The 26,260-nt window shown below is 38.9% G+C and overlaps 2 protein-coding genes and 1 long non-coding RNA gene across 8 annotated transcripts in view; 2 read left to right on the top strand and 1 right to left on the bottom strand.

Moving 5' to 3' along the window:
* The window catches only part of tmem184a (transmembrane protein 184a), a 21,116-nt gene extending 7,090 nt beyond the window's left edge, over positions 1-14,026 (top strand). For all 3 annotated transcript variants that reach the window (XM_039824200.1, XM_039824197.1, XM_039824199.1), the window contains exons 5-9: positions 2,931-3,006; positions 6,404-6,495; positions 7,762-7,931; positions 8,016-8,213; positions 12,449-14,026. In XM_039824200.1, the coding sequence (XP_039680134.1) occupies positions 2,931-3,006; positions 6,404-6,495; positions 7,762-7,931; positions 8,016-8,213; positions 12,449-12,678 (766 nt within the window). In that variant the 3' untranslated portion in view covers positions 12,679-14,026. The remainder of the gene's footprint in view (positions 1-2,930; positions 3,007-6,403; positions 6,496-7,761; positions 7,932-8,015; positions 8,214-12,448) is intronic.
* A 95-nt stretch (positions 14,027-14,121) lies between these two features.
* On the bottom strand, positions 14,122-25,602 carry mafk (v-maf avian musculoaponeurotic fibrosarcoma oncogene homolog K). Of its 3 annotated transcripts, none has more exons than XM_039824201.1 (3): positions 25,416-25,602; positions 19,128-19,206; positions 14,122-19,043 (listed from the first exon to the last, which is right to left on the bottom strand). In XM_039824201.1, exons 2-3 carry the CDS (start codon positions 19,170-19,172, stop codon positions 18,606-18,608), a joined length of 483 nt encoding a protein of 160 aa, XP_039680135.1. In that variant the 5' UTR covers positions 19,173-19,206; positions 25,416-25,602; the 3' UTR covers positions 14,122-18,605. The 3 variants fall into 3 exon arrangements, with proteins under 3 accessions (XP_039680135.1, XP_039680137.1, XP_039680136.1); XM_039824203.1 differs by lacking the exon at positions 25,416-25,602 and adding an exon at positions 24,373-24,744; XM_039824202.1 differs by lacking the exon at positions 25,416-25,602 and adding an exon at positions 20,131-20,207.
* LOC120574111 lies at positions 20,142-24,389 on the top strand. 2 transcript variants are annotated; one of them, XR_005641821.1, is made up of 3 exons: positions 20,142-20,256; positions 22,689-23,817; positions 23,978-24,389. It is a non-coding gene; the product is annotated as an uncharacterized LOC120574111 (long non-coding RNA). The 2 variants fall into 2 exon arrangements; XR_005641822.1 differs by having other exon boundaries at positions 20,147-20,256; positions 23,780-23,817.
* Positions 25,603-26,260: the final 658 nt, after the last annotated feature.

Here is a 26,260-nt window from a genome sequence, read left to right as displayed (position 1 = left end):
TGCCAGGTTCTTAAGACAGTGGAGACACTAATGTTGAGCCCTGATAAATGATGGCATAGCTCAACACCAGCCACGGGGGCGGAGGGAAAAAAAAAAAAATTTTTTTTAAAAAAAAAAAATACTACTTGTGGGGGGCGGGCCTTTTAGGATTTCCATAGACATCAAATATTGTGGATGTTAATATTGTAATGGGTTAAAGTTCAAGTTGAGTATGATTTTAATCAGCAGCATGGCAGAATAATTACTAGATCGCATAATTTGTAAATAGGCCATTATACTAACAATCTAGTTGTGTTAGCATGTTAGAAAGTGGTCACAGCATTTTAGTGGCACATCAAGCCTATTCTAATTAATATTGTACATATTCAGTGTAATATGTCATTTTCCCATTAATAAAGTGCAAACTACTTTAAATAAAGCATTACTCAGATGCACACAGGTTTTGTGGGAATCAACACAGAGAGCAACAAATACTTGGACGACTTTCACTCTGCAGGAAAATCCCAATTTGTTATTCACATTCAATTTGACTGAATATCCATGCTCATTTGCAAGTGATGACGATGCGTTTGAGTGTTTTGGGCTTCAGTACCCTGTCTACAAACAAGAAAAAGACAGGCAAATTAAAATAACTAGATGTGTACACATAAGCCTGTAATTAAATATTGCTAATCTTTGTAAAGTCTGATGGTTGGGAGCATAAAAAGCACCAAAGCGCTCTGAACAGCAGCACCAGTCTTGTGCAGCTACAGAGCATCCTGATTGTGAGCTGTTGTATAGAGTCAGTTGTTCTCACCAGTTTATTTATTCCATTTGCCTCCCCACCCCCTAAAGCTCAGTTCTGACACACGCGCAGAGCTGCAGTGCAGATGGAGAGACTAGGTCGCCTCGGGAGCTTGTTTAAGTCACTGAGTCACGGCAATGCTGGTAAAGCGGTCGCAAGTGTGGTTACAGTTTTCAAAACTTCACGCAGACAGCGTTTGCTGCAATATAATATAATGGCGAAATCGCACTGCAGTTAACATGCCGAGACAGACAGGCACAATAGTGTTCTCTATGCCCTGGTGACACATTTCAGCAACCAGGCAATTTAAATTACTTTTCTTAACATTACATTACAACATTAAAGAGCAATTAAAAAAATTTAAAAAAAAAATCCATCCATGCTGTTTTGAGTGAGATACGGTTTCTGAATGTGTCCTGCTTTCAGTCTCCTAGTGAGCTGTTCAAAATCGGCTCGGACTGTGACGTCACAGTCCGAAATGAGCTGGCTAACCACAACCGTTAGCTCGTTAGCATGCTAACCGTTAGCATTAGCATGCTAACGCTAATGCTAACGCTAGCATGCTACGTCGTTCTCAATAGCAAAGCACTGCTACAACACACACAAAAGTTCACCATAATCTACAAAAGAACTACTTACATGTGTGCCCTCATTTAGAAGTCTCCCAGCTAATCCTGCCTTGTAACTGACCAAAGTTGGAGAAACAGCCTTTCTTATACGGTCTCTAGAGTTAGCTAGCTGACATGCTCTACATCTGAGCTACTGAGCATGTGCGAGTGCAATCAAAGATAGTACAGAAGAAGAAAAGAGGTCTCACTCTGTAGCTAAAACAGAAACCAGGTGAAAAGAGGATCTACAGCAGTGAGAGAGAGCTGTGCAGTACAACAAAAATATGGTGTTTTTTGAAAATTAAACCATATAAACCTATTCTGGTACAATCTTAAAATACAGTTATGAACCTGAAAATGAGCATAATATGGGCGCTTTAAGGTAAACAAAGATATTGCTGGTGCCCAAATATCTCAGCACAGACTAAATGTTATTTATTTACTAAAACTTATTGTTTGTGTGGCAGCATTTTGGATTCCTGGTAGAAACGCCGCAGTTATTAGGTCTGAATAGCGTAGTTATAAAGGAGAGAATTCAGTCATTTGAGTTTGTGGAAAAACCTTTTCACAGTGCTCGTTTTTCATTTTGTGACTTTTCAATTGAAGTTTTCTTTAAAATAGTGTTAAAATCTCGTTCTTGTAAACCCAATCTCGTGTATCGTCTCGTCTTGTGAGTTGAGTGTCTTGTCACACCCCTAATAACTGCACGCAATATGTGTAAGCAGCTTGTTTTTAAGTTTACATGATTGGTTTTTGTATTGCTCTAAATAACTCTCGATTGGAATTTTGTCATGTTGGCAGATTTGCATGAACAATATAGTCTCAATTTGTAAAACATTTTCTTAATTGTCGGTGCCAATTTTGACTATTTCTAACCCTATACAATATATTAGTTTTTTTTGTTTATACATTTTTACTCCGACATATAAGTAAATAATACGGTAACAATATTAGCAACATCTTTCATTATATTGCATGCAAATACAGCACCACAGAACATGTACTATAGAAATTAGTTAACATACAACCAACCAAAGCAGCAATGTCAACTAGGGCTGCAAACACATTTATTTTTATTATTAACTGATCTTTCTATTTTCTTGATTGATCGATTAGTTGTTTTGTTTATAAAATAGCCATCAGTGTCCCAAAACCCAGTGTGATGCCACGTGATGTAATTGTTTTGTCCAACCAACAGTCCAAAAACCAAAGATATTAATTTTACAGTTGCATACAGTAAAACCGAGAACAAAACTGCAAATATTCTGTCCAGCTGGACAAGCTGGAAGAAGCAAATGTCTGGCATTTTTGTTGAAGAATTACTCGATTTAATGGATAATGGAAATTGTTCTGTCAATTGACTAATATATTAACCAAAAATGTCATTATAAGCTCTAATGTCAACAAACGCTAAGCAAGCTAGTGTATTATATGGCTGTATTACATTGTGCATGTGTTTCTATCTTACATGTCACTCTATACATACTTTAACTTGCTTCTGTTATGTGATGCTAAATATATGATGGTTGTCTACACAGGTCAAGTTGTCTGTATGGTACCTGCTGCCTTGGTGGAATGAGCTACTCCATCGGCTTTTTAAGGTTCTGCAAACAGGTGAGCTTCAATCGTTCCCTTAGCTCCGCTCTTGAGATGCTCCTTTTGACCACTGAAATACATTTGCAAACATTGAAAATAAGAATGCATCAACAAAAGATACTGCTCTGTAAATTACCATTCTACCGAGATCTCCAGACGGCTTAAAAATGACAGCTGTTATAATTGGCTGTGTGCTTTTCAGAGAATAGCATCCACTGATAAAAAAAAGAAAAAGAAAAAAAGGGGTAAACAAAAGCAATTGAGGCCAGGTGAAAGCAGCTTGATAATAACCACAGAGTGATGATATGAGCTGTCAGACCAGCGCTCCCTCTGAGTGTCTTGGGATGCTGCACAAGCTCCCAGCCTAAGGCTGAGTGTTATATCTTCAAAACAAAATACATGAGGAAATTAACTTTTTTTTTTTAAATAAGCGGCAAGTGATAAACACTCAATGTGCCTTTACTGGAATCCTTTGTGTGGTGTTTTTAAAAAGAAGACTGCATGTTTTCTCTGGTGGCATATCTCAAAAGAATCTGTCATATAAAGGATATTTTTTGTGAGGACAATTAAGATCGGCAAAGTCAATTTTCAAAAGAGTGTTAAACAATGTTTTTTTTTTTTGTCTTGTTTGGCCTTACTGTTTACCTCTGTTTTATTGACCACTGGATATCCTTATTTTGCCTTGCTTTGTCTGTCAAATCACTTTGTTAACTCTGCTTTATTATTATTATTATTATTATTATTATTATTATTATTATTATTATTATTATTATGTGTTAAAACACAAGTTTTGTTGTTTTGCTGAGTGTCAGTGCAGAGAAAGTGTCGGCCTAGAGCAAGGACTTATCACTAATGTATTCTGCTTTTAAAATGGGTCAGCATCATTAACATTTATTGAACAGACACTTTTAGAAATCAATATATTGAACGCTTCAGAAATGATCAAATGCTGTTTTGCAGGTCAACTCCCAAGAAGCGAGTGACTAACTGGATCCAAATTAATGATAACTTGCTGTCGGACATATTAATTTATTCTAACTGGATTACTAAAGCACTCAATTATATTGATCACATAGGGTTGTCACTTGGAGAAAACACCAGCATGTTTGTCTCTGAGAGAAAACTTCAAGGTGAATTATCTGCAACAGCTCATCAAAGTCAAATACAAAATCTAACGCATAGTACCCTGGCAGAACATAAGATGTGAAAGGCCTTAATCCATGTTTTTGGGGGAAGGGGTAAAAAAAAACTGAAATTCTTTGCACATCTTTGGGGAAGCTTCAGTGTGTGATAAGAAGAGGAGTTAATAATTGAATCACTGATATGGAAAAGCAGCCTAGAGTAATTGTGGTTCTTAGAGATAAGGTTAGAGGATAAGCTGCTCTTGCATCCCAAACAGTTCTGACATTTGAGTTTAAGTCTCTCTATCATATTGTAGGACAATTTAGGGTCTTATTTCCCTGAAACTAGGTAAAGGTAGAATCCTGTGGACCCCAGGAGCTGTTTAGGGCCATGTGGGAAAATAGACTGCCATCTGATGACTGTGCATTGCAGCTGCGTTCATGCTACACCTGGCTTTACACCAGCACAAGACCCTTAATACATCTGGCTTTTCTACATTCATCATTTAGTACAGGTGTTGTGTTTTCTTTAATTTGTTTTTCCCTAAAGGTAAGAACAGCGGCAAGAATACATAAGCAGTTGATATAAAAATCGAAAATAATGTATTTATGTCGGGCAGAGGTTTTATTAAAGCCTTTGAGAGTTTCCTTGCAGAAATTAAAGATGTAAGCATGGACCGCAGCACAGAGGCTGGGAGAAGAGTGTAAGGCAACATGACCATACAAACAACGGTCTTGTTGTCCAATACAAAGATATCTTAATTAAACTGTTCTATTAAGAAGGGTTACCTTTGACTGTCTGTATTGTAATACACAAAGTAGAGGGGGTTTGCTGTTTAGTAGGACTCGGGAGAAATTGGAAAAGCAGTTCTATCGATAGTTGCCACCAGTGAACTCTGAAGTGGTACAAATTATAACAAAGAAAATGCCTCAGGTCATTTCAAGCTGTGAGTTCTCTAGGAGACGTTATTTAGTATTGTAATGGAAAAGGCTGGCAGGTTGCTAACAAAAAAATGGGAAAAGTCAATGATTTAAAATGAATAAAACAGGTGCACTTTCTCTTAAATTCACATAACTCTTTCATGCACCAATTTGCAATAGAGCTGTTATTCAATCCGTTGACAAGTATGCAGAATGAACATATCCTCTTAGCTTATTTCTTAAATAATTTGTATCATGCAGTGTACACTGACACTCACATGTAGCTTAATATTAGTGTAATATAATATAAGTGTATTACTAGGTCTGTAAAGAGTCGGTATGCATGGATGCAGTTAATAACTTAATTTGAAGCAGAAACCGTGGTTGATCGTGGATTGTGTTAATGACATTTGTCTTTATTAACCTGTGATAATGCTGAAAGTTCAATAAAACTAAACTTTGAAGCTTTTAGTACTGACAGTCTATGCTTTCCCTATCCCTCTTCTAGTGCCAGATTGTCACTCTCAAAGCAAATCCGTAATCTAAATGATTATTGATGTCATTTTGTCAAGCCCAACTCCCCCGACTCTTGCCGTTCTAAAAAGCCTCCCTCTGGCTATTAAAGTTGAGCACTCGTGGTCTGTTGCCTTTCAAGTGCCGACACGGTGATGGGAGTTTAGAGCAGCCTCTGTCGAATTGGTTGGTTCAGGCTTCAGTACACAACACCGAGGACACCTGTCCTCCAGTCTTATATTGCATGCAGGTGTACATCCCCCATCCAGCCAGGCCCTATCCACATCAGCATGGAGACATCAGATGGTTTACTTTCTAGAACTGAAGGAAAGACAACTTTAACAAGGGATGCATTTTATGACCTTTTTTTAATTAAGGTATTTTAAGTCAATAGTTTGACATTTTAGGAAATATAATATATTATTTGCTTCCTTGCTGGGAGTTAAATGAGAAGATTGATACCACTCATGTCTGCTCGCTAAATGTCAGGCTACCACCAGTTAGCTTAGCTTAGCACAAAGACTGTAAACAGTGGGCAACTAGCTTGGCTCCACCTACCAGCACCTAATTAACAGGTTATATTTTGTTTGTTTCAGCTCTACTAAAAACTGAAGTTTAAAAAGGACTATTTGCTGTTTTTATGAGGGTTTTGTGCCAGACATTTTCTAGGACTAGTCAACACATAAGCGCTAATGAACACTTTGTTTTAGTATGGAATTTTCAGATGTTTTTGTTATTTTTTTTATTTTTTTTCAGGTAATTAGATGTACAACTGATTCTGACGTCCTTCATCATCCTCCTCCTTCATAGTGTCCTTGCTTGTTTTGGTGTCTTATTGTCAATTGTAATGTGTTCTCCAGGCAACTCTCCAGTTCTGTGTTGTCAAACCCATCATGGCAGTCATCACCATCATCCTGCAGGCCTTTGGCAAATATCATGATGGAGATTTTAAGTGAGCAGCTCTTTCCATTTCATTCTTGGTGTATCATATACTGTATATTCCATGTCATTGCCAGGATACTTGTTTGCTGTTTATGTGCACATGGAAATATTTTGCAAATGGGGACAATTATCACCTCCTCACAGTTGGCATGAAGATGTTTAGAAGTAATGGGTTTCATTTCTGGCTGGAAGTGCTGGGTTCAAACTTTCCTGTGAGTGTGCCATAATGACTTTTTTTTTTTTTGGGTATTGTTGGTATTGCAAAGAATAATTCAAGGTTTTTTTTGATATATGGAATAAATAAAATATTTCTTTAGGTTTTCCCCACATAAGTGTTCTGGAATGAAGACACTCAATTCTTATTGTATGATGCACTCAGTGAAGCACTTTGTTATAATGGGAGATGAATTGTTTCATTTCATACTTTCTCTTTGGATGTGATACAAAGACAGGTGAATTGCAAACAGACTAACTTAATTTTCGCGTATTTCTAATCGTACCAGATGAGAATATAAGGGTCTCAACAGAATATGGAGAGGTTAATACATTCAATAAAATTGTCTTTAGCGTGTAATCAAAAGCTATAAAATCGGCAGCACATAAACTCTTCCTGACTTATTTACAGATGCTCTTCTCTGCCTCTCAGCTCAGTGTCTCTTTCTTTAAATTCAGCTGTGACAAAGCTTTTTTTCTAAACTACTCAGAAGCACAGAGTTCAACAAGGGCTTGAGACAGACGTTTTTGATAAGCCTCAATCATTACCCTCTTAATGTTGAGCTAAAAGATAGACATGATTAAATTCTTCCTGCTTATTTCCCCATATTCTTTAACAGCTAAATTAGCTGGCAGACATCTTTTTTTTTCATGTCTTTCTTTAAGCGCTGTAGCAAGATGAAGATATACAGATGAAATTTCAGCCAACCATGCACTGTATACTGGATGGAAGTAATTAGTGTAGTCAAGCTGAGGCCTCAGAGGCTCTCTAGAATGCAAAGAGGGTAGAAAGGCAGTCTGACAATGAAATAAAGTCTTGTAGTCTATAAGGTTGCCTGTTTATCAAATTCATCTTGATATTAAAACATGTACGTAAGCTGCCAGTCTTTTTCATTCAGCCCAAAGTAATAAATGGATTCAAAACCTAGATAAAGTGTCGCTGTCAAAAAATGTAGGGAAGTTGGTGTTGCAGGCTTGTCATATGAGCACAGATGGAAAAATGTCATGGTTGTAAATTTACCAAATTTGTAATGATGGGGCTTTTCCTACTGTTTCTGTGCAGCATAAATGGAGGATACCTATATATCACAATCATCTACAACTTCTCAGTCAGCCTGGCTCTCTACGCTCTCTTCCTCTTCTTCTTTGCAACAAGTGACCTGCTCAGACCGTATGAACCCGTGCTAAAATTCCTCACAATCAAATCTGTCATCTTCTTATCCTTCTGGCAAGGTACGTTAACCCCTATACTTTTTCTGTATCAAAACCAGTACATAAAAAGTAGAAATTGCTGATGAAAATGTTGCTGCTTTGTAGGAATGGTCCTCGCCATCCTGGAGCGCTGCGGCGTCTTACCCAATGCACTCTTCATAGATGGACAAGAGGTCGGCGCCGGAACCGTGGCAGCAGGCTGGCAGAACTTTATCATCTGCATCGAAATGTTCTTTGCTGCTATAGCCCTCCGATATGCCTTCACCTGCACTGTTTACCAGGAGAAAAAAAATGAAGTACCCGGTGAGTGCTGTAGTCTGTACATCATTAACGCTTGCCTTCCCCTTGAAAATATGTTGACATGTTCCGAGGATTATTGCCATTCTCCACCATAGAATAAGGACTGTCGCAGGCTTGAAAGTGTTTGCAGTAACTGTAATTGCATTGCTCCATGCTGTTTGCAGCCAGTCAGTTTTCATTTTGGTCAGACTGACTTTTAAAGTTAGATTTCACATTTAATCCCTCTATTTTAACTGATACACAAGCTGGAATGTCTACATATTTACAAATGTATACTTGAATTTAATGTAATGCTGTCATGATCAATGACACACTAAGTCAGGTTAGATTTCAGCAAGGGCTTTAATCCAAGGGGGTAAGGGAGCATCCGCAAAGCATACCTCCTGTGGAGACATTTTGATGCTAACAAGCCATCACCCGCCGTTAGCATTCCATTAACTGCCATTCATTTTTGGCATCACTTTGACAGCGAATAACTTTACATCTGCGTTTAAAGACTCTTTGTCCATTGTTTATTTCTAAATAAACACGACAATGTATAAAAGGCTCCATTACCTTGTATCTCACGTTATATCTCCGTAGCAGACGTTAAAAATAAAAAAACGTAAAAATAGGCTAATGATTGTCATAACCACGTGACTTTCTGTGGCATTGTAGACAAATTGCCGTATAGGGCAGGAGAAACTCGCAGGCAGTTTTGACTTACATTAGCTGTTTAAGTTTAATTACTAATGTTAACTAGCATTTTAGTTAGCAATAATTAGCCTGTGCCTATGTTATCTCCTTACGTATACCTACGCACAGCTACCAGAAGACTTACAACTTTCAGACAGGTTGCTCACGTCACATCTACGTCGTCAAGCTCAGTTTGAGACTGTGCAGTAACGCTCAGCCATCACCGAAAAAGTGCTTCTAATAGACTTCACTGGTCTCTGTGGAAATCTACGGCATCGTTTTGTCCATACGTTTTACTATCTATGCTTTCATCGGCCGAAGGGCACACATTATTACTCGTGGCTCAGAGGAAAAACAATGTAGAGGAAGAGAGTAACTAGTAACTAGCAGTAGTTTGCAGGGAGGGAGGCGCACCTCTTTGACGTTAGTGCTGCTTGCAAGTAAAAGACAAATGGAAGCCATGGGAAAACCCTTTTGTGCCGATATCAATCATGCCATTTTTTTCCTGCTATAGGAAAACCTCTTTTCCAATGAGCTGCTTAACATGCAGAAGTGATGATGAAAACTGAAACACTTCTGTATCAACTTGATATGACATTTTTTTTTTTTTTTTTATCAAGATGGAAATGGGATGAAATTAATCATTATTCTGCCCATATGAAAGGAAATCAATTATTCATCTTGCTGTCCAGTTGAAGTATAATAATGATGTTGCTCCAACATGTTTGACAGCTGAAGTATAGACAGGTGGTGCATTAGCCTGGCTCCGCCCTCCTACGTACTTCCGCTCAATTTTGGGTTTGCGGTATATTCTTGGGTTTTCTCCGGCCAAATATGTGGCGGTCCAATCAGCGAACAGAGGGAGTGGCTGAGAACAATGACATTGAGGACATGTGCTAGAAAGATGCGACTGAAGCCATTAAGTAAGTTGTGGCAAGACTGCCAAATATCCAGAAGTTAAAGCCAGAGCAAGAACAATATTTGCTGAGTTCTGTTGGTGGCTATGATGTTGTGCCCCTCCTCCTCACGGGGTTTGGGAAAAGATTGCTTTTTCCAGCTCGCTCCGTTAGTGGTGAAGGAGTTGGCTAACCCTAGCAATGCTAATGCTAATTATAAGCCGATAGTTATTGTCGGCCTCCCCTTTTGTTGCATATGCGCATGACATACAGTACTGCGCAAAAGTCTTAGGCAGGTGTGGGAAAAAAAATGTGTAAACTAAGAATGCTTTCAAAAATATAAAAGATTGTTCATTTTTATCAATTTACAAAATGCAAAGTGAGCGACCAAAAAAACATCTAAATCACATCAATATTTGGTGTTACTACCCTTTGCCTTCAAAAAAGCATAAATTCTTATAGGTGCACTTGCAAAAAGTCAGGGAATGTTGAGGATCGTAGACACAGTGGTCGACCAAGGAAACTTAGTGCAGCAGATGAAGAACCCCTTAAGCTTATTTCCCTTCAAAATCGAAAGATGTCCAGCAGTGCCATACTAAGAAAAACACAATAAATATGGATATTCTGAATGAACCATATAGACAGATGTGTACAGTATGTACAGCTATGCGCAGTGTGGTAACATAAGAGTAGTAAGAATAAGTGTGCAGGATGAATAGTATGAAGAGCAGTAGAATATGGCTATGTATAGGTTTAATTACAGTATGTACATTTGTAAATAAATAGAACATTATGTTTGGGATAGGGTAGTGCAAATTGTCCGGGGGGTTGGGGCACATAGTAGGTTAATTGTCACCGGGATGCAGAGCTAGAGTTCTGTAGGGTGACAGCCGCAGGAAAGAAGCTTCCTCTGAACCTGCTGGTTTGGGTGCGGAGAGACCTGAAACGTCTCCCTGAGGGGAGTGGGGTGAACAGTCTGTGGTTGGGGTGGGAACAGTCTGTGATGATGCTGCGCGCCTTACGCAAGCATCGCTTGCCCTGGATGGCCTCGATGGAGGGGAGTGAGGAACCGGTTATGCGTTGGGCAGTTTTCACCACCCTCTGCAGTGCTTTCCGGTCATTGGCAGAGCAGTTGCCATACCAAACTGTGACACAGTTGGTGAAGAATATTCTTTCGATGGTGCAGCGGTCGAAGTTCACCAGGATCTGAGGAGACAGGTGGACCTTCTTGAGTCTCCTCAGAAAGAAGAGACGCTGGTGAGCCTTCTTGATCAGGGTAGATTTGTTGAGGGTCAAAGAGAGGTCCACTCCTACAACTGAACTTTTTTGGCCCGAACATTAACACTGCTGCTGCACACCCACCCTAAGGTGTTGACGTGTGTGATTGCAGAGATTGCCACACCTTTTTAACGTTCCTCTGCTTCAGCCCTGTGGAACAGGCAGGCAGTAAGTAGAAACTCAGCAGACTGTGCCTAACTGCCCTGTAGTAACCAAATCCAAATCCCCCCTAACAGTCGAGATGGAACCATCAATGGCACCATCAGGTGTTCGTGAACTAGTTGTATTCGTGTACCATTTATAATCAGCCTTTAAAAAAAAGACAATCTATTAGTATAATATAATTTAGTGATTTATTTTTTTATGTACTTAAGTACAAGATATTATCTCCTACGTACAAGACGGTGTGTCCTACATAGGAGCTAATATCTCCTATGTAGGAGATCAACTTTAAGGCTTAATTAGGGTGTTTAGAGAGTGAGAAAGCCGTGTCTAATGAAGCGCTGAGTGCATAATACAAACGGCATTGACGTTCAGCCAAATGAAGCATAAACATGAGGTTTTATCTTCTCAGTTAACTTGCATGTCCACTGTACAAACATAATGAAAGTGTGCAGTGGAGCAGGATTCTATTTCATAGTATGCACAAGAACCACCCTCTATCTAGTTCCCCTCGGGAGCGAGCAAGAAAGAGATTGATTCATGTTTTTTGCACCAACGTTTACCGTTCAACCCCATAAAACTTTGAGTCGCCTCCCGTACGAATTTCAAATACCAGGCCACCTAATGAATGCAGCTCTCATATAGTAGCTCATATTTTCAGAAAAGTCAGAAGGCCAAATACACCACATACAGCCAGGAGCAAGACAATCTAGTAGTTCAGTGACACACATACACATTTGAATTTAGATGCTCAGATTGATCACTTTTTGTTAAGGGATTTAATGAAATGGTAGATAAACATTTTGGGAAATATGCTTTCTTGATGAAGGTTAAATTAGATGATAAATAAGTTACCATGCTCACAGCTCTACAAAAATATGTAGCTGCTGGATCCAGCAGCCAGTTAGCTTAGCATAAAGACTGGAAACGGCTAGCCTGACATATTTTTTAAAGATAACAAAATCCACACTTTTCTGCACCTCTAAAACTCACCAATTGACACATTGTCTCATTTGTTTAATTTGTTTAAAAAAAAACAACAATTAAAAGTTTTACAGGAGATATTTGCTAGTCTATTCTTTGGCGGCAAGCAGTTGCCAGGCAACCAGAGGAGATTCCAGGACGTTGGTGTCAAACTATTTTTTTGAATCTGTAACATTGAAGTCTCATGCGTGATTGTGTCATCGTTCATCTCTTAATGTCTTTGTTCCTATGTTGTTCCTACAGAAAACATCCCTCCTATGCACAGCATCTCCAGTGGTCTGAAAGAGACCATAAACCCAGGAGACATGGTACAGGATGCCATCCACAACTTTTCCCCAGCCTACCAGCAATACACTCAGCAGTCCACACAGGAGGTGGTCCAGCCCAGTACCAACGGAAAAGTGGCCACTGGCAACAAGAGCTCCCGCAAGTCTGACAAAATCATGCTGATTACCTCTGATGATGAGTTCTAGGCATGTTTACAGCAAGATCCAGGTGTTTGTGTCCTTGCCACCCCTATCTCTAACTCCCTGGGGAAACAGCTGTATCACATATTGCACAGAGCTGGATTGAATCCAGGTGTTTAACTTTCATTATCCCAGTATTTATGATGGACTGCTTGCTTTTGTCCTATTTTAATGAATAATTTAAGCACCAAGAGGAGGATGAATTAATAGTAGTTTTATAAAAGTGATAGTTCAATGACCAGATAACTGATCTGTCTTCATCTCAGCAGTAATAATCACAAGAAATGACATGGAAGTCACCTTCACTGTATCGGGAGACATCTGGAGCTATGCATTTTCTTTAACTCAAGCAGCTGGATGTTCAGCAGTGTCCCTGATCCTGATTCTGTTTTGTTAGTTATATCAGTGCTCGCTCTCTGGCCGTCTGAAGTGCATTCCCTCTGATTCATGTCCGTTTCAAAGAGGAGATGATTATTATGGAACTCCAGGAGGGAAATGGGGAAGCCAGCGATGGCTGGGAATGACACTTAATGGACCGTCTCTTGCATCGGCTTGTATAAAAGTATTTGCTGAGCATTCCTCTGACAAATGGAAAGATTTGTTCAGACATTCGTTTTGGAGCAGGGACTTTTACACTGCAGACTATTGCACTTCGCAATGCTTTTGTATATACCGTAGCATGGACAAAGTGGGAGTTGTATTATTGTCATTTTTCCCAGCATGCAGTGCAACTAGACAGCTGTTCAACCGATGCTAACAATTAGTCTTTTTGCAATTTCTACACTATTATATATGCTTTTTGAAGAGCCTATGTTTGATGTTTTCACATCACAATGTATGTTATAATTTCATGTACCACAGATTATGCACATAATTTGATGGGTATAAATTGTAGTGTTTAATATGATGTATTTGTGTAAAGAAACTCTTTGGATTATGAAATTTGTATCTGTTTAATGTGTGTAGTTCAGGCATAGTCGGACCAAACCAAATTCTGTGTGGGGGGGAAAAGAGAAACTCAAACAAATCTGTGCTTTAAGAGACTTTGTAGTTTCTTCTCCCACTTTGTTTTTCTCTAGAAATGTTATTTGTGTTTATGTGACATAGGAGAGACCTAGTTAAGCTTTCTAAGTACGTTAGTTATTGGAGACCAATTCTGTACCCTATATTAAGTCATAAGTTTTAATTTCAATACCCTCTTGTGCCAATTATAGCTGTCTTTCTGGGAAAGCAGACATGAATGTACAGTTGGGTACAAATATGTGAAAATATAAGAAATGGTTGAATTGTGTGTCTTAGTCCTGTGTGGCACTCGTACAAAATTAAACAATTGTTTTTACTTGTGTAACTTGAACTGAGTGAATCTGCACTTCTCATTGAGGAAAAAGCTTTATTTGAAGGTACAAAAACAAACACAGCAGACGTATTTATAGGAATAATTTACCATACTTTAAAAGAGAGCAGAAACAAATATACTTTATTTGTACATGAGGGTAGTTCATTGAGAAAACATGTACATAAATGAATGTAAAATAAAAAAAATAATTTAGATGCTTTTTAATAAAATTAAACCATTTAATGAAATAAATATAAAATATATATGCGCGGACTTATGACAAGTCGTGATGGGTACATACTCAGTTTATGCTGCCTTATTACTGTGCTCGTTTAGCCTCAACATTTTGTTACGAGACCAGAACAAGGAACTCCTTTTAATCTCTACAAACTTAACATAGAAACAGCTGCTGTTGAACAAACTTAATGTATTTCACCCACAACCCTATCATCCATACTGTATACATGCTCCATTCCTTCTATCATGGAGCTTTTTTTTTTTTTTAATTTATTAGTCAAAACCTCTTCAATCTACAAACAATACTAAAACTTGACTTTCTACATGTCTAAAGTTAAATACTGTAGCTTGTAGGACTGGCAAAGCTTGTGTGTGGCAGCTTATTTAATCAAATCCATGTTTTTTTTAAATTAAAACCTTGAATAGCTAGTCAAGATATACAAGAAACCTCATTTCCATACATACATTTGCATTGTTATGGTTCATATAAAAATGTAAAATAACCACTAATATCTTAAACTGTTCCATTACAGCTCCTTGGTACTGTAACAAGCTGCAGTCGCTTCAACTGTAGGAAGAAAGAAACATGGTAGGTAATGTTTATACCTTTTTTCAGCCTTCAACTTGTCAACTTTTCTGTATAAAACTCCCTAAAATTATTTGCAGGTCTGCTTTTATTTTAGCAAAAAAAGTGGCTTGTAGAAAATGTAAATGATTATGTCTGGAAAAGATTTGCTTGTCGTTAGCCTAAGAGCAACATGTCACTGGATTTAACAAAAGTATTTGATTCACCTGGAGAGAGGTTTGTCTTTTATTATGGCCCGGTACGGAAGTGTATACTTTTTACATTATCTGAACATTTTCAGAGTATTTTAAAGGTGTGCTGCCTTGAAGCATGAACCTCCAAACCAATTACAATAATGTGCTCAAATTTAACAATACCTCATTTTACAGCATTTCGTTTTGAAACTTTACCACAAGAGGTCACTGTAATGTTAGTCAGAAAATTCCTCAAGCTGTATTGTCTTGTAAAATAACTTGCTGAAAAATGACTTATGTAAACATATATATCATTATTCCTCTGACTCAATCTTGACTCAGGCTTAAAACAGACCTTAAACATAAAGAGGTCTGGGTGGACAGTCTTTAGCAGCTTTGAAATTATTTTCTGGCAAATACTTTAAAATAAGAGCATGTTTTCTTTTTTTTTTTTTGAATAAAATATTCTCATTTCTTCTTAAACTAATGGAGCCCGAAAGGCCCAACCGAGTATTTAACATTTGGTCAGTGTTAGGCTTTTATTTTTATTTTTTAACTAATCACATCAGACCACTGTGCTCTTGTGTTGAATTATGTACACGTTTTAAATATTTGAGAGCATCAGTTTGCTAACGTAAATATTTGGCATACATTTCCAGCGAAATGATCCAGAAATTATGTAGAATTTGTTGCCTTTGAATTTATTTTTCATAGTTTGATTCCGAACCTCTCACTTAATTACATTTAAATTGGTGTTGTTTAAAAATATAACAGATTTACAAGTTCTGAAGTCAATCAAGTAAAATGAAAGATGCATGTGCTCTTTACTAACAGTGAGAACCTGCAGTTAAAATGTCATTTATTGTATTAAACTGTTAACTCTTGACTCTTACAGATAATTAGCTGCAGCCTGTATGTAACCCTAGTCATGGTCGGTCCAATAATAGTAAATGTGCTGAGAATAGTTATTCATTGGGTATAAATACTAACAAAGAAGACTTAAGTTATGAATGAATAGTTTTCTCATTGTAAATGTGAATACATCTATCAGAAAAAGGTCGGCATTAACATAATTTGACTGATTAAGAATGATTACATAATCACACCACTTCCAGGATAGTAAGACATAAATATAGAAAAATAGGTAATATATATTTATATACGGTGTATATATAAAACTAAGTATCAGAAAGAGAACATATGATGTATCAACATAGAAACAAAGTGAAAATACATAAGAACACAGCATTGCCCCTGCTTAAAAATCACAGCAGGTTGTACAGCAGCAAAGTTCCCCATACTGTTCTTTGCAGCTATGGAACAGGGGGAAAACGGTCATGTCCTCTTAGCCAAGAGAAAATCCTGACATGAACAATCTCTATTGACTTCACTCCAAATTAGGAATGGATCCTCGGTAAGAGCAACTTGATTTCAAGTGAATTTCATATTTAAATATCTGAAAAAGTACAATAGGTGCAAGGTGTTTAATGCATTTAGTTGTCATGACACCACTGTTTTTAGAGATGGGCGTCAGGAGTTCTCTTGTAAAAGAGTGTGTCAAAAGCAAAGTTAATAGCTACTGTTTTAGAGTTACCAACACCAGCAGCAGCACTTCTCATGACCCAGCAGTAGGAATGATTTATATTTGGACGGAGTTCTGAATGTAAAGTGACAACTGAGGCAGTGGGAGCTTTATCATTTCGGTAGTCTGTAATATACAGGAAGTAAGTTGAATTGCATTTCACTTGTAAGGACCACTCTCATTATCACTATATCCAATATGGATTACTTACGAAAGAGTGCCGTTTAAAGTAAAGAGGCAAAACATCACCCAGTAAGTGCTGTGGCATACATATCAGAGAGCATACCATCCTTAGTTGCATTAGGCTTTACCTTACAGTATGTGGTCACACCACATTTAATCATCATGTAATTAAGCCCAAATAACATCAGTAATGCAAGAATACCCTCTGTAATCTTCTCCAATTCTTGAATCAGTTGCCCATGTAAGTTTTCTTTTATACTGCATCTTAAAAGTTGTATTTAAGTGCTATATAATGATAGACTCTGGACAATATCCGATCTTTTGAATCCAAACAAATCTGGCCCAAAGATCACTTTCCAACTCTACATTTTACTCTTCCCAAATCTACCTGTTCAACCAAATTATAATTTTCAATCTGTGGAAAACAAGTATTCACCTCCTTTGCATTTTAAAATATTAGATGAATACTTTTTCTAGTCAAAGGGCCATTAAGATACCAACAGTCACATTGCAGCACCTGTCGAACACCTTAAACAACAGAGCTAACTATACACTTTTCAGCCTCACTGACAAAACCAACAATTTCTCTTCAAACTACTAGCACATTTCAAGCGTTCCATGGATGAGCCCTAATTACAGCAAATTAAATTCTTTAAAAGCTGATTTACCTGACGTATATGTAAGAAATGTTTTTTTTATTTTTAATCTTTGTGTGGTTGCCAGTAGGCGAAAAACGGCACAAATAGCCATATTGTAATAATATTTTAAAAGTGGAGTCGATATAGTCTAGCAAAGACTTGCAAACAAAATCTGGCCTAATGATTGAGTTTTAAACTTTTAAACCTTCAAAACTCTTAAATTAGACCATCAGGAGTATGGAAGCCTTTACTGGAGTGTACTGACTGCTATTCTCTGGCATTACTTTCCCTACATACTAAAACAGCTATTTGGTATGACCACCGAGTAAAACTGCATAACCAAGACAGAAATATGAACAATAGCGCATCACGAGTAGAGGCCTTTAGCTGAACACTGGTCAGTTATCAAACTATATAATGCAGTGCTCTCCAAATGGGCCATAGAGAGCCATGTGTAGCCAAGTTTAAACTCCAAACAAACACTACAACAGGTGATTTCAAGGCTTAGAACCTTCCAAAAGAGAAGACTAACTAATCAGTGAAAACATATGTTTGGCTGCTCCTAAAGGCAACTGGTTGGAGACCTCTGGTAATTGGCTTTAATGGGGCGTCCACCTAACCTCAAGGCTGGAACAACACATCCTCGTCTTTGTGTCAAACTACATGTTAGTATTCTATAAGAACTTGTATTGATCATTTGAAGGGAAAAGCTTCAAAGGCTCAATTTACATTGAGACACTTCTACGTACAGAAAGTGGGATTTGGCATAGGCTTTGCAAATAGCTTTACTGTCACATATGTACTACTTAAATCTCAAGTTTTATGCTCAATAGCATCAGAGCAGTCCCAGGCCAATGCTGCCATGTTAAGGCATGTCAAATACTTTTTTACACTGGAGTAAAAAGCAAATCTCTGCTAACAGTCATGGAAGAAGGGTCACCGAGGCCCAGTACCCTGCCAGTGCTGGGGGGTTGGGAGGATGGGGGGGTTGCACAGTGCACAGACAATTTAGATTGTGTAAGAGAGACAGAAATAGGGAGACAGAGTTGTGAATGCAGCATAACATCACATAGAGCTTGCCATCGTATTCCATCCCTCAGTCTTTCTACTGAGGGTCCTTTCAGAACAGGATTAGTGGGTTCAGGCTGGGTTGGAACCGGGAAGGACCAGGCAGAAGGAGAGCCCAGTCCTGTCAACACTAGGAGAGAGTTGAGAACGGGGACGGGCTGGAGTTGTTGCGGTTGGTGGACTTGACGATGGTGATGACGCTGGTGGTGGCCACCTTGCCTGGAGAGAGGGGCCCGCGGGTCACAGACCGGGCAAAACATTGCAAGGCCTCATACTTGGCTCGCAGGGCATCCAGCTCCAACCTCATGCTAGCATTCTCGCGGGCTAGCTTGTCTACCTCATGCTGCAGCTCTGTCTTTTGTCTCTCCAGCTCCTCCTTCTGGGTGACACGTTTGATGCGGCAGCTGGCAGCGTAGCCCCGGTTTTTCAGGGTCCGTCGCCGCTGCTTCAACTTCGCAACATCATCCTTGGTCAGCCCACGCAGGTGCTGGTTGAGCTCCCGCACGGACATGGCCACCAACTCATCATCGCTGACCGCCGGGGCATTCTCACCCACCTCCTTCTTGACCTTCAGGACATAAGCAGTGGATTGAGAAATGTGGATCTTTTTAATATTAAGACATGGTGCTGTTTTTCAACTTCTCACACTTACCTTTAAAGCTTTGCTCGTCTTAAAATGAGTCGTCATTCCCTGCATGCAGACAACTGGCCAGAATCTCACAGAAGACCCACTGAGGAGTGAAAAGAAAAAAAATAGCGTAACTTAAATGAAACACAACATTATCAGTGGTAGAAAGTAACAAAGTATTATTCAAGGACTACTTTATTAACAATTTAGAAATACTGGCATGTTAAGTAGGCTATTTCCATTTTATATTACTGCATACCTCTTCAGGACATTTAAGAGGGAATGATTGCACTATTCAATCTTCTAAATTTTTTGGACTTCACAGATGAACATTTTACAGACAACATGATTAGTGTTAAACTATGATGCATTGTTAAAGATGAACCTGCCAAAAGTTAATAATGTAGTTTATAGGATCTCCATTTTGTCCAATTACATTAAAATGATGCATCAGTAATTATTAGGTAATATATGTAATATAGCACTGATGGGTTATTTTTCTGCATGAGTAATTGTATTGAACAACATTTTTGCTGACAATACCTATGTAGGCCTACTCTTAATTGGATTTGGAATATCTGAATACTTTAGCTACTAACGCATATTTGTATACATTGCAGATACGGAGTACAACATAATATTGGCACTCCTCACCCCAAAAATTCACTTTAAAGACACAACAACATTCCAGGATTGCGTCATGTGTCAATATTAATGTTAGCGCCACAGATGCCAGCAGAGGGCAGCATGACATCATTAAATACAAACCCTGGAAAGTGCCTATATTTACTTGTTAGAGGAGGAGGGCACTAACAATGTAGTTCACTAGACTAAGCAAGATTAGAAACAGGCAACCTCTCTCCCTCTCTCCATACAACTTTGAATTGAAGCTCTGGATCTAGGCTGGGACAGTTTTTTAAAAAGCCTCTCTGTACTCATTACAGTGAGGCACATCGTCTCCAGACTGCTTCCATGGCCAAAAAAAAGCGAGAGCGCTGAGCTGTAATCCTGTGAGAGGCACACATACCCCAAGGCTCCATTTCAGGACCTGCAGACCAGCCTGACTACGAGTGCACTGTTCCATGCTCGACTGCTGCCATGGAAACGCCCTGCAAATGGGCGTGGGAGTGTGAGTCACATGGTCACCAAAAGGGTAAACAACTCTCATTCATAACCGCACCACAGCCTATTGATAGTACATTAGAAGTGCTGATAACTCAAAAGGCGTCCTGTGTACAAACATCCTCAATTTGTCTTACATCCCTTAAATCCATTTTATTCCCCTAATCTGATGTTTTGGTGTCTACAGGGGCACGGCCACCACTCTGCCTCCTCATTGCACATTAAAACAGACCATCACATCAGCATGACATTAACAGTTATGCTGAACTTTACAGGGCAGTAGATACGCATGTGGAAAATTCCTGGAGATAGAGTGTCACAGAGAAATACTTTCCTTTATAGTCACTGATGTATTTTTGCTGTGAGACAATGTAGTCGATCGGTTTAGGCCTGTGTCTCGTTGGTTGGTTCCTCTTACACTGGGCTTTCCTGAGCGGCTCTATGCCCTTATTTAACTCTGGCGGATATATTTAGCCCACAGTGCTGGCACACATTTCTGCTAACTAAACAATTTAAGTCTGCATGCGATAAGTGATACCTCAGCAAGAGGGCAAATATTCTCTTGCAGTCTGCAGTTAGCCTGCAGCTTCAGTGGGAGAAAATACTCTGGGTGTGGCTTCTCTTTTTGGGATGTTTACACATTTTCACATAATATGGCTATATTGCTAATACAGGACTTTGAAACAGTTGCTGATTGCAAGAAATAGTGCAGTGGGCATGAAAAACAACTTTGTCACTCTGTCTTTGACGTACCCTGAACATTAGTCATTGTTCTTATAATCCCTTAAATTCAACAGAACATGTTTCATGTTTTTGTCACAAGCAGATGAACCTCAAATATGTACCAACCAAACGGCTAAACCCAGAGCCACATAAACTCATGTTTAGACATTTAGGGAACATCTGCTGCTCTCTGGTGTCCTTTATTCATTTAGCAAAACATTGCATAATTGAGATTTCAGAAGCATCAAATAGAGATGAAGAGCTAAAATACGTTCCTTGACAGCAAGTTGGCCTGAACTGCCTAATTTAAGTGGTATTGCATCAGAGGGGGTCCCTGGGTATATTCCTTGCAAAGATCATGAAAAAAGTGGTGTGGGGCCTCTCTCTCTTCATACAAGAGGCTTCCAGCTTGAACCAAGAGGCCAGGTTGTTTCCCTGAAATTCTTTAGGCATGTGCTTATGTTTTTGCAACTCGCAGAGAGACAATGTTTTCCTGATCAAGATGCCAAAGTTTCCTCAGAGGAAAAACAGCAATTACATTACACATCCAAATCCACTCTTTCTGATTTTGCCACTCAGACGAGACAGGCATATTTCACAACAAATCTTCTCGCTATAGTCAAAACAACACGTTTTGGTTAGTTTTTTTTCATAACAGTAAGAAAAGGAGTCTGGGAAAATACCTCAAGGAAAAGCCACAGATGGCGGGTAAAGAACAAAACCACATTCCTGTGGAATCAACACACATGTGCAAACCCTTACATGCCCAACACAGGCAGAACATTCAGTCTGAATATGTCTTATGATGCACTCAGATATGGGGTGGAGTTCAAATCCTACTTGTAAAACAACGGCTGCAAAATTCTCAAAATGTCTGGAATCCAGAAGCGTCTCCCATCATTCACTTGCCCAATCATATCAAAGGCACCCTGTGTGCACGTGTGGAAGTCAGGAGTCCTTTATACATTCTTTCATTTTACTTTCCTAATGTTCTCATTCAAAAAATATTTCATTCCTCAAGATAATTGTCTGATGAATAATAACCAAAAATGTACTATTTACTCAGCGATAATGTTATCACTAAATTATGACGAAGTGCACAAAAATGCAGATTAGAGCCAAGGGATGACGTGAGAGTAACTCCTGACCTAATTGTTCGTTACAAACACTATACACACATTTCATGGCTATGGTTGTGTGACTTATTTGATGTGGAAAGCAGAATGTTTGCTGGTAAACCTGCTACTTTGTTCTTTGGGTGTACACATTGCTTTGAAGATGAACTGACCCTTTCGAGACAATTTTTTTTAGAATGCCTAAAAAACTAGGCAAAGACTCATTTTTACATGCACGCAAATCAGCCCGAGTTAAACAGCTTTTAAAGAGCAAATTCATGTCAAATATAGACTTTTTCAGACTAGGCCAGTTTAATAAACACATGTACCATTTGTTCACTGATGCCAAATGTTTATATTTTCAAAGTCAGGCAACTGGTCAAGTTCAGGCCTTTAGGTAACTGTGCGGCCCAGCCTTCTCCTAAAATAAACAGCATATCAAAGGCTTATGCGCTCATACTGCAGTGATAAATGCAGAGTCGGCTTGTCTGGACTCTTTGTTTGTTTATCTTCTCTTTTTGTTTTAATTTGGGAGTAGGTTAAGCACAAAGCAGACTTGTTGCTGCCCTTGACAGCCTGATACACTCCTCTGAAAAAGCTCTTGCTTTTCTTGCATTTTTCTCAGGGAGGCGGAGAGGTTTCCCTACAGACTAGTGCACGCGGAATTCTGCTCTTTCTCCAGCGCAGCACATTTGGTGGGATATGTGAAGGAAATGAAGAGCATAGCTGAGCAGTGAGTCATGCTGTTTACTGGTAAAAGCCTCGACCAGCGGCAGGGAATCACACCCTCCCGATCTGACGTTTCCTGGAAAATCCCGTTGTTTCGCAGGGAGGAAGGAACAGTACAGAGAACCTTGGAAATGGCTGGCAACTTTTGTGCGGAAAGGGAGAAGAACTCGCAGAATAGCTGAGCAAAGATACTATCCCAACCAGGGACACTGGGATTCAAAGAAATGTCAAGAATGCAAAAAAAAAAACAATACATACCCCCACTTTTTACTACCTGAAACCAATGTGTGAATAATATAATAATAATAATAATAATAATAATAATAATGTTTCCAAAAAAAGCATACACCACATCCCTCACAACAAGATATACCAAAGCAAAGTTCTTCAGTTGAAAATAGTATTAATAATAATCCAATACTATCCAGATGTCAGTGCTTCTCCTTCAGAACAGTCAGCTGAGACACCAGGACAGAGAAGAGGTGACAGCATAGCATACATTCTGAATGCGGTGGAACTGTAAAGCGTTGGTTTGTGCATCTGCCAACATGCAATTTGAGTCACGGTGGGATCAGGAAGTTGCCAAGGAAAAAGATCAACAATTGAATCAGCATGTCAGTCCCAGGGAGAAGAACCAAGAAGAAATCCCTAATAACACCACAATCCAACAAAATAAATAAATAAATGAGTAATCTTGACACTTGCCACACCTCCCACTATAATGAGGTGAAAGCAGCCGGTTGAGATTTGGTCACTGACAGAAAAGCAGCAGAAGGCAGAATGCTAATCCCTGTGGGTGGCAGAGTTAGCAGCTTGAGACACTATACAACTGTCAGGGACTCAATTCGGACTGATACACCGCAGGCCTGTAAAGACATGCACCTGTTATTGCCTGCCTACACTCTGTTTGGCATGTTCAGCTGTGAATAAAACCACTGGCTTCCAACATCAATAATCAAAACTCAACATCTTTTTTTTTTCTCCCAGGAATACGAGCAAAACACATCATGACCAACGTGTTCCCTGTGAGTCACAGCATCACAAACCACAGCTATTTCACTTTCACAACAGTCCACACCACAAAAACGTTTTGAATTCTGTTACTCTTTCATCCATCACTACTGACTGGCAAAAAGAGAAATCCTATATATCTGATGACAATCACACTGTATCCTGTGTTTTCAGGGGAATTTCACCAGCTGTGCCTTGTCACTATCACGGACTATTCGGGTGGTAAAATGAGTCAGCCACTGTTACTTCTCCATCCAAAGAAGACATCATGACTTTGGTGACTGAACCACATGTTCACCTCATGACAGAGGAGTGCACCGCTCCCACTGTTTGTCTGTGCACCCACCAGAAACAACAGTGAATCACAAACGCCTCTCAGATACACATTTGTGACCATCTAAGTGAAACAAGTTACTCAAAGACAAATATTTTCCATTATCACAATGGCCTTAAAATGTCACAAGTCTTAGTTATTCAATAAATCAAACACACACTAAACTGTATAAAGCATTATTATTTCTGAGGTAAAATGGTGTTGTTAGGTAATTATCAAAAAAAATCAAATGTACCTTTAAGACACGGTTTCCTTATCTTTACCCAAGTCATAAAGATTTATGTAGACCAGAAATGATAGCTCAACAGAAGGATAAAGTATTTTCTTCTTCCAGAGTGATTTATTGTGTGTAGGCCAGTCAGCCCTGGTGGTCTAACTTCACATCGTGCCCTTTGTCCCACATGGCTAAAATGCAGACCACGTGTTGTTTCCAATGTCAAAAGTAGGCTGGTATTTTTGCATTATAGAAGCCGAATTAAATCCCGCGTTGAAATGAACCGTGCCAGAATTAAAGGGGATATGAATTCGTTTAAACGGGACAGTCAGTGAGTTTACTAACTTCCATTTCCCCCCAAAAAAATCATTCGAGTGACAGAAAGTATGCTATAAATAAACAAGCAAAAATGTCTTTTTATCTTATAATAATTAATTATAATGGTTCTTTTGCGCTCAGTAATACACATATATGGGCGATTTAACAATAACTTTAACAGCATTGAACCGTGACATTAACATGACTGTACTTAGGCAAAACATTGTGATTTCTATAATCTTTTTAATTAAATGCGTTGAATAGACGTTTTCTGTGCTCGTTATAGTGTTGTTTTTTTTTTTATAAAAGTAAGTAAAGTAGCCAGATTTCACTCATTGAGACAATGCATCCAATTAACTTAATAAAAAAAATGACCAGGCTAATTCAAATAAAGAAAAGTAAAAACAAAATAGGATAAGCAGTTATTCGAAATTGTTTAAGTTTTTATTGTTTAAGTTTTTGCCTATTTTTCCCCACTTATTTCACGCGACGAGCTCTGAGCCACTTTTGGGGCATTGTGTTTTGTTACTTTAACACAACACGTGTCGACGCGACGCGAAACAATCTACTAAATCAACATCAACTTTCATAAGTGGGATCAAAAAGTTATCCTACGTGATGGGCGCGCGTGGCCAACATAATCCCGTCTGCATGAGCCAATATATCACAGTGACAACTTCGGCAATTTAGAAAGGGATGTCAAAACATCTTCCCCAAAAAAAAAAAAAATAAGTACACAAGCTCACCTCTGTGGACGCAGATATCTGTGGACCGTGATGCGTAAAAAACTGTCGGAGTAGGTTTCCGTTACAGGCGGCGAAGTAACTTGACACAGTTGGTATAAAGCGTCCAGCAGACAGCAGCGGTGTATCCTCGTACTAAATCAACTACAAAACAACAACAATGTACCAACATTCCACGCTCTGCTTCCGCAAGCACTCACGTCACCGATTCCTCGTGACCGCCCCCTCCATTCATGAAAATAACTTTCTGCTGACGTCAGTCTGGGAAGGGGGTGCTGGGGGAGGCCATAAATAGAAGGTAGATACTGCTGGCGACTGCTTTTGCTTACTTTACAAAAGTAATCTGTACAAAGTCAGCTCTGATATTAGCCAAGAATACTCACAGAAAACTATGTATCATCAAAAGTAAGTCATACACTCTCATCTACTGCCCCTCCTATAGACTCATTTATGGTCAGATCTTAACAACAAGGTATTCAAAAATGTGCATTAACTGAGAGAAAACAGCGACCTCCTTTCTCCGTCTGACTTGGGAGCAGCAGCAGCAGCAGCAGCATTCCTTTCCTGAGGAAAGTATGTGGCGTAGTAGCCCAGCAGTCACAGGATTTCTCTATTTTAACTGCACTGCTGTCGGTAACGTCACAGGTTATTCTGGGTAATTAAGTACTGAATGTAAATATGTTCGTCAGTAGCCTTTTAAGGGCTGCTGCACTCTTATGGGTTTCCCTGTTCATTTATCCAATATGACAATACCTCAGCTTTGAAGTTGCTCAGACTATAGTGTCTGTGAAAAAACAGATGCTGTGTGTTTACACTATAAACTCTGTTGGCCACACAGTTTAAACAAG

Source organism: Perca fluviatilis, chromosome 15, assembly GCF_010015445.1.
Source record: "Perca fluviatilis chromosome 15, GENO_Pfluv_1.0, whole genome shotgun sequence".
In the NCBI taxonomy this organism is placed as follows: domain Eukaryota; kingdom Metazoa; phylum Chordata; class Actinopteri; order Perciformes; family Percidae; genus Perca; species Perca fluviatilis.
The sequence above is the reverse complement of the archived record's forward strand: the minus strand, read 5'-3'. Positions and strand labels throughout refer to the sequence as shown.